General features: G+C 34.4%; 1 protein-coding gene across 1 annotated transcript in view; it reads right to left on the reverse strand.

Moving 5' to 3' along the window:
- LOC106867680 (dynein axonemal heavy chain 6-like) overlaps nucleotides 1–14250 on the reverse strand; it is a 319316-nt gene that overhangs the window by 186036 nt on the left and 119030 nt on the right. The window contains exons 33-35 of the mRNA XM_052973027.1: nucleotides 9702–9923; nucleotides 4887–5034; nucleotides 2588–2745 (exon numbers count right to left, since the gene is read on the reverse strand). Coding sequence (XP_052828987.1) covers nucleotides 2588–2745; nucleotides 4887–5034; nucleotides 9702–9923 — 528 coding nt within the window. The remainder of the gene's footprint in view (nucleotides 1–2587; nucleotides 2746–4886; nucleotides 5035–9701; nucleotides 9924–14250) is intronic.

The following is a 14250-nucleotide window of genomic DNA, read 5'->3' on the forward strand; positions in this document are numbered from 1 at the left end:
ACAGACAGACAGACAGACAGACAGACAGACAGACAGACAGACAGACAGACAGACAGACAGACAGACACACATTCTCATTTTTATATAGATAGATAGATAGATAGATAGATAGATAGATAGATACATGGCATAAACCAAGAAATAAAGAACCCCTTAACACGTTTGACCCTACGAGAATGATGGACACCTTAGAACAATGAGAGCACAAGATATAAATGATACACAGATAATAAGCACATCAAACATGTACTTCCAGCATCAGCTGCCTAACAGATACCATTATAGTTTCAACACTTGGGTAATACCACCCAATCCAGCAGTGTCAACAGCACTAAAAATATAATTGCTGCCTAGAAATTAACAGACAAGAAGCAGGAGCAAACCATTAATGAAATATGTCCATTATTTCTACACCTACTTATTATTACAAATCATCATCATCATCATCACCATCTAACATCCATTTTCCATGCTGGTATGGGTTGAAATCTCAAACATAAATCATTTCATACCGATGCTACATATTAACACAGAAATATTTTCAAATCGGACATTGCCACCTCAAGAATTATAGAACTTATAATACACAAGTAAACAAACAGCCTTAACATCTAAAAAGGTCAATCTCATCTACCAAGTCACCTATTCATTTCAAGATCTTCTGGACGTATTTTCCAAAGCAAATACTGTAAATCCTTGAGTATAGTCCGCCCTTGAGTATAATATGCAGAGGATTTTTAGGGGGCTGTACCACTGAAAAACCTAAACCTTGTGTATAATACGCACCCCTTCTCTAACTTGAGTCAATGAGGTCTATATAACATCCTTGGTTTGTAAACATATATACGGTAACGTCCTTTATTATTGTATTTATAACATAATGCAAACGTGTAGCTTTTTTGTGCACTTTGCAGAAAATATAGAAATAACAGCAATAACATCAGTGAAAACTAAATATTAAATAAATTGCATTTACATATTTATCACTATCAGTTACAAGCCCAACATCACAAAATGTGTCTGAATAAACATTGCCGGACAGCAAATAGAGACTCGGACATTTTTTCATTTTTAACCTCGTATATAGTACGCACTAGGGATTTTTACCTTTAAATTTTGGGGAAAAAATGCGGATTATACTCAAGGATTTACGGTATTCAAAATAACTGTAGTTAGGAATATAAATATTATTGACATATCTGCAGCAACCACTAAGTTATATGACTGAACCTATCTTTAACTTTCAGTATAAACCATTAAGAAAACTAAATATACATGAAGATAAATATATATCAGTTAATAAAAGGCTACAATTACAATCCATCAGAATACACTTAATTTGTTTAATATCCTCTCCATTAGTGCAATATATATGTTATTAATGGCCAAGCTAACTATCTTCTTTAATCTATTCTTACTGAAACAAGTGAAGCCATTATACAGACACTTGAATGAAAAAAACCCTTCACCGTTTCTAACGGAAATATTCTTTCATTCTTTTACTTGTTTCAGTCAGTTGACCGTGGCCATGCTGGGGCACCGCCTTGAAGGATTTTGGTCCAACAAATCGACCTCAGGACTTATATATTTTTTTAAAGCCTAGTATTTATTCTATTAGTCTCTATTCTATTAGTCGCTTTTGCTGAACTGTTAAGTTAGAGAAATGTAAACACACCAACACCAGTTGTCAAGTGATGGGGGGTGGGGCTGAAAAAACACTGACACAAAGGCACATGCACATGCATGCATGCGTGCACACATACACACACACAGACGCACATACACATCAGCTTCTTTCAGTCTCTGTCTACCAAATCCACTCATAAGGCTTTGGTCGGCCCAAGGCTATAGTAGAAAACACTTGCCCAAGGTGCCACACAGTGGGACTGAACCCAGAGCCATGTGATTGGAAAGCAAGCTTCTTAACTTTAAATATATCTTCATCTATCCTTCTCAGATCAAGATTAGTATACAGTGTAGAGAAATCATGCACATGCATGGTCTAAACTATTCAATCTTTTGCAGCTTATCGAAAAATTCATTACTAGATGTAATACTTTAAAGTTACACCCAAATTGTAAAAAATTCCTTCACAATAAAACAAAATGATCAAACAATATTTAATGCATCATGAAGTAATATAGACACCTGTTTATTGGTACATTTTCAGGCATACATACATATGTGTGTGTATGTGGTGGCTTTGTGGTTAGAGTATTTGGCTCGCAATTGTAAGGTCGTGAGTTCAATTCCCAGTGGCACATTGTGTCCTTGAGCAAGACACTTTATTTCACATTGCTCCAGTCTGCTCAGCTGGCAAAAATGAGTAGTACCTGTAATTCAAAGGGCCAGCCTTGTTACCTTCTGAGTCATATATTATATTCATAGTATATTATGTTATATTATAATATAAATAAACTGTTAGATTGTTAGATAGTCAATTGAATCTCTCTATTTGATTTATTGTGTGGGGGGTGGGGGTTTCTTTGTGTCTTCAACAACATGTCTGCTAAAGTTTAAAAAGATTATGGATTCTCAAAATTCAAAGCAAGAATAATTTCTTCAGAAGATATTTCTTTAAGATTACCTCTATATCAAGCCAAGTGAATTTGTTTCGTTCATAAAATCCCTTAAAATCCTGATACTGCCTCAGAAGTTCAATGGGTGGTTGAGAACCATAAGTATCCAGTTTAGGCATGTTAATATCATCAATAAAAATAATCACACGTTTCTCTTTTGGAGCACCTATACATGAAAAACAACAAAAATTTAATATATGTATATATTGGTTTAAAATTTTGGCACAAGACCAGTAAGTTCAGGGTAGGGGTTAAGTCAATTACATCGACCCCAGTGCTCAACTGGTACTTATTTTATTGACCCCAAAAGGATGAAAGGCAATGTTGACCACAGTGAAATTTGAACTCAGAAATTTAATTTAAATATTGATTTGAAAGTTTGACACAAGGTCAGCAATATTAGGGGAGGGATAAGCCGATTACATTGACCTTAGGGCTCAACTGTAAATTATTTTCTCAACCCCAAAAGGATGAAAGGCAAATTCAACCTCAATAGAATTTGAACTCAGAATGTAAAGACAGATGAAATGCCCAGCATGCTAACAATTCTGAAAAAATAAAATAAAACTTGAGTTCTATACAGATTTGGAGGTCTGGGTAGTTGACAGTTTCTTCAAAATTTTATGATAAGAAGCTGATAAGAAATCAAACCAGTCTAACATGAGTAACATTCCAAGATTATTCATAACTTCCCCAAAAAAGTATATTAATTGATGCTGAATATGTTCTGACCAGATACACAACACCAGTAACTGATTTGAAATCTTGTTTCAAGGTCAAGTAGTTCAATGCTTTACCCACTTACCTATCTTGCTACTTATAAAGTGTGCGAATAAAATTAGCTTAAGGGGTCCAAAATTTCATTTTGGTCCAAATTATAGGTCCAATTTTTTTTTTACAAACAAGTTGATTTTTTCAATCTCAGTATCAAACCAAAGATAGGTATCATCATCATCATCATCATCATCATCATCACCACCACCACCACCACCATCATCATCATCACCATCATCATCATCATCATCAACAACATTTAACATCTACTTTCCATGGTGGCATGGGTTGGATGGCTTAACAGAAACTGGCATGGCCAGGGGCTGCACTAGGTTCCATAGTCTATTTTGGCTTGTTTTCCATGACTGGATGCCCTTCCTAATGCTGACCAATTTACAGAGTGTACTGGGTGTTTGTACATTAAAGTGGTGAGCTGGCAGAATTGTTAGAATGCTAGGGAAAATGCTTAGTAGCATTTCATCCTTCTTTACATTCAAATTCCACCAAGGTTGACTTTGCCTTTCATCTTTTCGGGATCAATGAAATATGTACCAGTTGAGCACTAAGGTTGATGTGATCAACTTGCCCTCCCTCCCCTGAACATTCTGGCCTTGTAACAAAATTTGAAACTATTATTACATTTGTACCTCAACCAAATCAGATAAATCTAATAATGGAAAAGTAATGTTTCGAATCAGTCCAAAAATATTTCTACACTCATTCATTTTGGTGATGAAGAGGATGTTCCAAGACTTTTCATTTTCTCCAAAAAATTTTAGAGGAAGCACTTGCAGTTAATCACAGGTTGAAGTTTACAGCTGATCATGGAAAATTAAACATAAAATATACACATTTATTCTTTGATTCTATCTCAGTTAAGTGAAACATTTTTAACAAAACATATATCAAAATTTGTTGTCAATAATGAATTAATGAGTGAAATTATACAAATCCCACTGTTAGAAGTATCCACTGTAATAATTTTCCTTCTGTAATATTCAATTTAGTTTAATTTATTTGCCTCAGATTATGTCTTGCTGGCAATTTCTAATAAGAATGAAATAGTGTTATACATGATTACCTAAGACTAGTAATTTTAAGATTTTCATAATGAGTAAGCAAAAAAATTAAATATGTATATTTTATGCATCTTCTTCCCTGTTCCTCAGTTTCAAATCCATTGTGCTAAGTCAGCCAAATATTATTTGGTCAACAGGGTACACCACCTTGTTTACATTATTTATAATTATATCATTTGTTTTGATATTCATTTTATTGCTTGTTTTAATATATATTTAGTAAAAAGAATAGACAGGGGAGGGCATTGCTCATAATTCGTAGAAACTATATCAAATCTGAAGTGTAATGGATTAGACATATTTGAAGGTTTCTTAAATAAAAAAAAAATTGTGAGGTTAAATTAAGGTAGAAGTTTTCAAGATGATTCTCAGAAAAAAGAACAGACTGTCACTTTTGGTAAGACGGACAAAGTAACTGGTTAGTTAAAGAAGAGAAAAAAATCACAGGCGTTACCAATAACATTTTTTCGTCTTTTTTCCAGTTTTGATTCTATGATGTCTTGTGTCTGCTTGCTGCTAGTTTGTGCTGAGAAATTGATGAACACAGGAACATAACTTTTAGTATCTGCCAATTGAGTTATCTGTCGGTTAGCAATCATTGACTGAAATATTTAAGAAAAAAGAGCTGTAACTTCTGTTAACCCTCATATTACTGTATTGTCTTATTGTCAGTATATCAATAATTTTTCTTTTCATTTCCACTCTTCTTTTTCTTCCGCCACCACCACCACCACCAAAAACAACAACGACAACAACGACCAACCACCATCACCACACTCGTTTATTTATACAAAATATATTTATGCTCATTTATAGCAAATGTTTATAATTTGATCATAAGTTCGCACTAAAGAAAAAAAACAAATTCACAGATTAATATCTTTTATAACATTCAAAAAAGGAATGAGCATAGCAACTACCTAATCTCTAATTACAAATCTAAAATTATACACAGAACCAAGTGGTCAAAACAATTCTGTAACAGCTGCTTCTATTTTACTTTATTCCTCATTATTTATTTATTCCAGATTGATGTTCTTTACTGCCTACTTTCATCCATATCTATATACGCTGTCCGTAAGCCTGTAACATTTGCTCAGCTATATTTGCACAGTTCTAATGTTCTTTGTTGCAAGCATCATTTGATAGCCTTAATCCTCAGAAGTCTTTTTTGCTCATTCAAATTTCAGCTTCATGTTTCAAATCATCACACACTGATGCTGTTTTACTACATTTTAAGCATATCCGCTCTCCTTATCATAACCATAATGATTATCAGCTTCACAATTGATGTAAAAAAAAAGAGAGAGAGAGAGAGAGGGGGGGGGGAACAAAAAACACAAGGAAAGAAAAGGTGTCTAGAAGAGTGTTTCACAAATACTTTTAACTAAATCCTACCCCAACCTTAGTAAGTAAGCATTAAAAAGAACTGACTTGTATGAGATTTAGAGAATTTAAACCTATTGTCCAGTAGGTAAATAACAGTTGATCAAATATAACTGAAGGAAACTAATCAAATCCAAATATAATGCTGGAAATATAGGAAATAACAAACAAACACCGTTGCCTTATGTGAAACTTAATAAAAACAAAGCCAGAGGTGATGAATCCCTTTGTAACTATACTGAATATCATATTGAATATGGCAATATTATACCTGTACAAAGTTAATTGATTTAGTGACAAGATTAAATAGCATCTGGAATAACTAAATCATTGTATTCCTGTTTTGTTTACAATATTATTACTACTTTGTTATCATTGCTGTCATTCCTACCATTGCTGTGAACATCCTTTGCAACATCGTCTAAGTTGCTTGCCTCTGCTATCTGAATTGAATGGTTGGTTGTTTGTAGCTGCTGTTATTGTTGTAGTTGTTGTTGCTGTTGCTGTTTTGTTGTTTAGCCCTAGGCCAGCACTGACTGAACAATCCTATGATCAAAAGCAATCCAGCTGTGACCTGCGTTCTTTTATTGCCTCTGCCTTAGCGAAGGTGGAGGTACTGTTTTCAGTCGGGTTTGTTAGTTTGTTTGTCCATGGACAAGATAGCTCAAGAACTGCTGGATGGATTTGGATGAAACTTTCAGGGATGTTTGACCTTGTGACTGGCACAAACTGATTAGATTTTGGGATCAGTTCAGTATCAGATAAGGATTCTGGATTATTTTTTCCAGTTTTTTTACTTAATTTTTGAGAGCAGTCGGGTTTATTTTTAGTATTCTCGTTTGTGAGAGCAGCCAAGCTTATTTTTTTAATTTTGTATTTGTTTTAGACATCGTATCTATGACAACATTATTGAAATTCTCCATTAGTTTTTGAAGACAGTATGTAAACACTCTGTGGAGTGGCTGACATTAGGAAGGGCATCCAGCTGTAGAAACCATGCCAGAACAGAGAACGGAGCCTGGTGTGGCCCTTGGCCTTACCAGCACTGGTCGAACCATCCAATCTATGCCAGCATGGAAAATGGATGTTAAATGATGATGATCATGATGATGAACACAGGGTTAAAAAATCAAAAAGTCAAAGTCAAAGGAAAAGTCAAAGGCCACCTGTGAGATTTAAACCCACACCTTCTGTAAATATGACAAACATTCTACCGTTGTACCAAAGCAATCCTTCAAATTTCTTCATCTATTTTAAAAGATGTCCTTACCAATGAGAACTGTGTCATCTATGTCATGAGAATTTAGAAACTTCTGTACATATATTTATTACTAATAACTATATATACTTGATTGCTCCACTGTCTTTTATTACAGAGCCAATTTGTGAGTTACAGCTTGAATTAATTAGTCAGTTCTTTAAGAGAAATCAACAATTTGTAAATGTTATCTGCAAGTAAAGGTTTCCTCAAACACGGCTGCATTTATTTCATAGATTCTTATTAAAACTTTATCTCATCTCTAGCTCTAGCTTACTTGTATTGTAACCCATATTGGAATAAATTACCTGTATGGAAAACAGACTGCTCTTCATCAACAATAATTTGTCATTTCAATTATATTTCAAGTCTTATTAATTTACAGATAAAATGGATTAATATAAGTTCTCAATAGATATGTTATTATCTCAGTTTTCAGATTATGAAAATCAATTTTATCAATATATTAATAAATTACATTGATCAAATTTTGAACTTTATTCCCTCCTTCATAACCAACTATGATATCTACTATTCAAAACTACTTCAATATAATCACTCTTTCCAAAACAGTGAAGATTCTAAATATATTATCTCTCATTTTATTATAAGAACATATTATTTTCATCCCTGTCACCAGTTCAGTGTCTATTTTTCAATTCTGGCATAGATTAAGAGGAAAAAATAATTTTTCTCTTATCAGTTTCCTGTAATTGTAATTTGGTATGTGAAGTTTGCTACATCATCTCATGTGAAAACCTTTGGGATTTTTCTTTCTGTTAAACTTTTTTTTTTTTTTTGTCTACTACTAAAATTTGCCAGCTTTTCAAACAAAATTTAATATCATTAATTTGAATAGAAAATAGCATAAAGAAATGGTAATAATTCAATCTTAAAGATTTTCATCTTTACTTCAAACCTTTCAATCTGAAATATTTAACAAGTGTTTTGTATTTTAACCATAATAAAATATCTGAAATATAAAATGGCTATGTGGTTAAGCAATCTACTTCACAAGTAGCTGTCACAAGATGTACAGAAGAATGAATTGATACATGTAAGAGAGAGAGGGGGGTACGCATGCCTGTATGAATATAATGTTGTTGTTGCTGCTTGAGTACATAGCATTTAAGATCCAGGGTTATGGTCAAGCCTGTGGCAGTGGAGACATCCAATATTCTTAGCCCCAGGCCATGACCCTGCTCACCATTATTAGGACAGAGATGGCTATCTGCAAGTGCAAGCCCTGTGACTCAGAGTGGCTCTTCCAGACCATTTCCCTTGCCATCCTCCAGGGCAACACCTTTCCATTTTGTCGACTGGGACCAAGAGGCAGTCTGAATTACAGGAAACTGTACATTCCACTCCTCAAAAGTTTGAGAAGCACTTCCATAGGCCAAATAGAAGAAAAGTAATATTTAATTCATACAATGTTTTTAAACAAGCAGAAGGATTCTTTACATGTAAACCAACATTTATTGTATTGAATGCATCATCATAGACAAACAAAAATATCTACATTGCACCATATATCAAAAAAAGAGAGGATTCCTTATATTATAGTAATGAATATGTCATCACAGACAAAACAAAAATATTTACCTTAACCCTTTAGCATTCGCATTATCCTATCAAAAGTAATGCTTTTTTATTCACATTGTTTTGAATTAATCGTGAATTATCTTGTAGCTATGAGATTTTGAAAAGGAAACTATTAATTTTTTAAATGATATTGTAGTATCGGTGTGAGAAGCCAGATCTGGCCAGTTGGGACATAAAACAGGCAGAATATTTTGGCCATACATGGCCAGTTTAAATGCTAAAGGGTTAAAAATGGAGAGGGTTCCTAACATCAAACCCAACATTTATTGTGTGGAATAAGTTATCCAAGATAAACATTGACGTGGAAATAATTATTATTATTATTATTAAGGTGGCAAGCTGGCAGAATCGTTAGCACAGTGGAAAAAATGCTTTGCAGCATTTCTTCTGTCTTTACGTTCTGAGTTCAAATCTGCTGTGATTAACTTTGCATTTCATCCTTTCGGGTCAATAAAATAAGTAACAGTTGAGCACTAGGGTCGATGTAATCAACTTAGCTCTTCCTCCAAAGTTTGCTGGCTTTGTGCCAAAATTTAAGATCAGTAATTATTTCTAATATGAACACAGGGTAATAAATTTTGAAGAAGGAAAAACTAATTAAATTAATCTATATTTGACTGGTATTTATTTTATCAATACCAGAAAAAAAAAAAAAACATTGGAGCCTCTACATATTGTTTGACCTGATATAAATAGCAAACAAATATCCCTCAAATCAGGCCCTACCATCTTAAAAATAAAAAAAAAAAGTGTATTTAGTCTCTGTCTGAATAAAAAACACAATAGTCACAAGAATGCTTTTGATCATAAGTTTGCAGGACCAGGACTAGGTTAGGCTAAACAACAGCTGAAAGGATGAAAGCTCCTGAATTTTGGCCAAGAACAGAACTCAGAAGGTTACAGGGTGCAACTAAACACCAATAAGCATTTGTCCAATGTCCTGCCAACTCAGTGAATTCCTTACTCTATTACATGGAAATATTAAATATCAAATTTACATTGAAAACAATTTCAGGTACTTACCTTCCCAACACCAGAGCTACCAATATAGAGAACAGATTGATCCACATCCAATAGCTTCTCAAGTAAATATCCATACCTCAGTGTATCCACTGAAGGTACAAATATATTGAAAAAAGGAATGGTTTTGTTGTAGATAAAATGGGGCACAGCCATTTCCCAAAGTTCTAGTCGGTTTGATGGAAAATCCATAAATACACTCCAGATATCACAAACAGTAGGGACCTGCAGAATAAAAAAGAAGATTTCTAGATTTTTATGTAATAATTTTTAATAAGAATGTGGTTTTTAGAAAAAATCGATAAAATATCATCATCATCATTCAAATTTCATTTTCCATGCTTGGAAAATAGCTGGTTTGACGGGAACTAGCCAGCTGAAGAGCTGACCAGGCTCTTTGTCTGTTTTGGCATGGTTTCTATTGCTGGATGTCCTTCCTAGTGCCAACTACTTCACAAAGTGTACTGGGTGCTTTTACACAGCACCAGCCCAGGTGCTTTTACGTGGCACTGGCACTCACAAGCCTACAAGATTAGGATTGCTCAACTCAAGAGCAATGTAGGGGGACATACCTGTATGCAAGGACAACCATGATTTTACTTAGCATGACATGTCTTCTCAAGCACAGCAAACCACCAGTAGTTGTGATAATTTGTCATTCCCACTCTGAGGCCCATTGTCTGAAGATCCTTTCTCACCACTTTGTCCCAAATCTTCCTGGGACTTCCCTTCCACATGCTTCCTACATAATTAGAGATCAGCACTTCTTGATGCAGCTGTCCTCATCTTTAAGCATTACTATTTTAATACTCTTTACTCTTTTTACTCTTTTACTTGTTCCAGTCATTTGACTGTGGCCATGCTGGAGGACCACCTTTAGTCGAGCAAATCGACCCCAGGACTTATTCTTTGTAAACCTAGTACTTATTCTATCGGTCTCTTTTTGATGAACCGCTAAGTTATGGGGATGTAAACACACCAGCATCGGTTGTCAAGCAATGTTGGGGGGACAAACACAGACACACAAACATACACACACACACACACACACACACACACATACATATATATATCTAATGGGCTTCTTTCAGTTTCCGTCTACCAAATCCACTCACAAGGCTTTGGTTGGCCTAAGGCTATAGTAGAAGACACTTGCCCAAGGTGCCACGCAGTGGGACTGAACCCAGAACCATGTGGTTTGTAAGCAAGCTACTTACCACACAGCCACTCCTTCACCTATATAATATAATTATAAAATTATGAGAGTTTGATTAAACCATTTTAGTTGACTTGTAATTTTTCTAAGTCTAAAAACGACAAAATAGAATCAAAATAACTAAATATGTATGGGATACAAAATTCCTATAAAATAAACTGATTAAAGATTTACAAAAGTTCCAATAATAAACCTAAACAATGCTGTTTTATTCCATCAATATTTAAACTGGCCATATCTAGCCCAAATATTCTACCAGTTTTATGTTCAAACTGGCCAAATCTGGCCTCTCACAACTATGATGCCTTAAACCAATTGTCTGCTTGTTGTACATCCACTATTTTCGTGAAGTAAGATGAATGATTTTAGACCAAGCATGCAATATACCTTCAGAGTGCAGTATTTGCAGGTAGTGGATACTGCAAAAGCAAATTTGAAAGATTTTTTCTCTCTCACAGGATTTAGCAGATTATGAAAAGTTGAGGAACATTTTACTCAATGGAAATTTTTGTGCCGAAGTGATCAGTATCCTGAGCTTGATGAATTTTCTTTAAGGAACGAAATACTTTTTTATAGAAATCATCATAGTGGATCATCTCTTGAGGATCATCATAAAATATTTGATGAAATGCAACCAGCAGTCTATCGCATGTTTCAAATATTGAGCAAATTGCTCAGGCAATTTTTAGTGTTTCCAACCAGTTCTTGTGAAGCTAAAAGATCTTTTAGCACCCTGCAGAGACTCAAAACTTGACTGCAATCAACCATGACTCAGCAAAGGTTGAATCATATTGTAATATGCCATGTTCATAGAGATGTTTTGAAAAAGATTAGTTGTAAAATAGTTGCTAAATTATTTATTGAGACAGCAATGATAGGAGATATATTACATTTGGAAAGTTCTAAAAGACAATAGCTTGACTTTATATTTGTATATTCAAAGGTCTATATTTTATTTTTTGTTTATTTGATATAATAAATTTTTTTTAAGCTTATTTTTTTAATATTTGAACTTCATTTGAATATATAAAATTTAATTAGCATAAAATTTTATTTAGGAAAGGCGCCATAAGCAATACTAACATGCTCCTTTTAAGAATCAACAAATGTTGGTTTGTTCCCCTCACAATTTCAAGGCAAAGAAGGCCCCTGTATGCATTAATATCCGCTTGATTTAACAACAACCACGTGCGTAATGTGCTTGACTAAGATTGGAATTACGGACTTAAACAGCACCCACCCTACCGCTCCTTCGCAGAAATATTATTAATCCTGATTTCGACTAAAATGTAAGACTCACTATACCTTACCTCTATATGCATTCTTTTACATTAGTATACCCTCCACCTTTCTATACCTTCATCTCTCACACCATGCATTTAAACAGACTTCTCAGAATTCTGAAGAGATCTGCCAATTAAATTGGCAAATCGAAACGATCGTAAATGTAACATTACATAATCTCTACCTAATTGATTAAATTAATGGCTAACTAGCGCAATCGACCTGCTTCTTCCTGTGTTTGTTTCTCCATTCTCTACATGATTATATAGAGCTTCTATACATTTTTCCCCATGCTAAATTTCACTTAGATGCTTTTATAGACCCAAGACACTTGCCCAAAATATTACGTAGCGCATTCAAAACCATGTGGTTACAAAGTAAACTTCTTCTGCAGATGGCCTTGCTTGTGATAAAGTTATAATAATATACCAAGTTGTCAAGAAGAACATTAATGCATATCCATATACTCAGCTACATATCAATGAAATACACAATATATACACAATAAGCTGTTAATATTTCATAGAAAAAAAAAATTCCTTAGGAATTCAATTATCTATGATTTAACTCACTGCAGCATATAAAAATCAAATGTAATAAAGAAGGAAAAAATATTAATATCAGTATAAGAAAACAAATTTTTATCTTACTGTAAACAGAACTGATTAATTTTCCATATTTTCACAAATTTATTTTCAATCTTACAACCACTCGATAAAAAGAAATTACAAGACGTCTACAAGATTGTAGTTAATCTAGGTAGGGAAAGTGAAAGAGGAGATTCAACAAGATTGAAATTAGTTGTGAGTTTGACCCATACACTTGGTCTGTGTCTATGTCTGTCTATCTCCCCACCTCTCTCTCTCTCTCTCTCTTGTTTGTTAGCGCTCTCTCTTATCTAAAACTGAAAACTATTTGATAAAAAGTCCAATTAAGTTATCTTATACAGAACTCATTAACTCCTTTTCTATGCTGTATACTGCATAATTAGTGTCACATACTTTTTATCAAATTAACATACTTATTAGGTGTGGCTGTGCAGTAGGAAACAGGCACAAGCATGGCTGCAGAGTAAAAAGCTTCAAAGCCTTATGAATGGATTTGGTAGATGGAAACTGAAAGAAGCCCATTGTATATGTGGTGTGTGTGTGTGTGTGTGTATGTGAATGTTTTTGTGCCTGAGGATGTACTCCCACCACTGTTTGACAACAGGTGCTGGTGTGTTTACAGCTCTGTAACTTACAGGTTCGACAAAAGAGACTGACAGAATAAGTACCGGGCTTAAAGTACTAGGATTGGTTCATTTGATTAAAAAATTCTTCAAGGCAGTGTCCCAACATGACTGCAGTCTAGTGACTGAAACAAGTTAACGATTAAAGATTAAAGATACTTAATAAAAACATTGGATTATCTGTAGAATGCATACCTTCTGATACTACACAATGTGACATTTTCAGCATCAAAAAAGCTGATTAGAACTAAGTTAAGCGAAAATCATAATGCTTTAATCATAAAGCTCTCTCCCTCTCTCTTTTTCTCTCTCTCTCTCCCTCTCTCTCTCTCTCTCTCTCACTCTTTCTCTCTCGCTTGCTTTCGTCCTCATTTCTAGTCCAGTTTTTTTTACAGACAAACTAAACTTTTATTTCATGCATAACACAGCATGAATCAGAAGTGAAATAAATGCTAAATATTAGAAAGCTTCTGAGATGATGAGCTGGCAGAATCATTAGCATGCCAGGCAAAATGCCTAGTGGCATTTCTCCTGTCTTTACATTCTGAATAGAAGCGCAATGGCCCAGTGGTTAGGGCAGCGGACTCGCGGTCATAGGATCGCGGTTTGGATTCCCAGACCGGGCGTTGTGAGTGTTTATTGAGCAAAAACACCTAAAGCTCCACGAGGCTCCAGCAGGGGATGGTGGCGAACCCTGTTGTACTCTTTCACTACAACTTTCTCTCACTCTTACTTCCTGTTTCTGTTGTGCCTGTAATTCAAAGGGTCAGCCTTGTCACACTGTGTCATGCTGAATATCCCCGAGAACTACATTAAGGATA

The sequence above is a fragment of the Octopus bimaculoides genome, chromosome 14, assembly GCF_001194135.2.
Source record: "Octopus bimaculoides isolate UCB-OBI-ISO-001 chromosome 14, ASM119413v2, whole genome shotgun sequence".
Classification (NCBI taxonomy): Eukaryota; Metazoa; Mollusca; class Cephalopoda; order Octopoda; family Octopodidae; genus Octopus; species Octopus bimaculoides.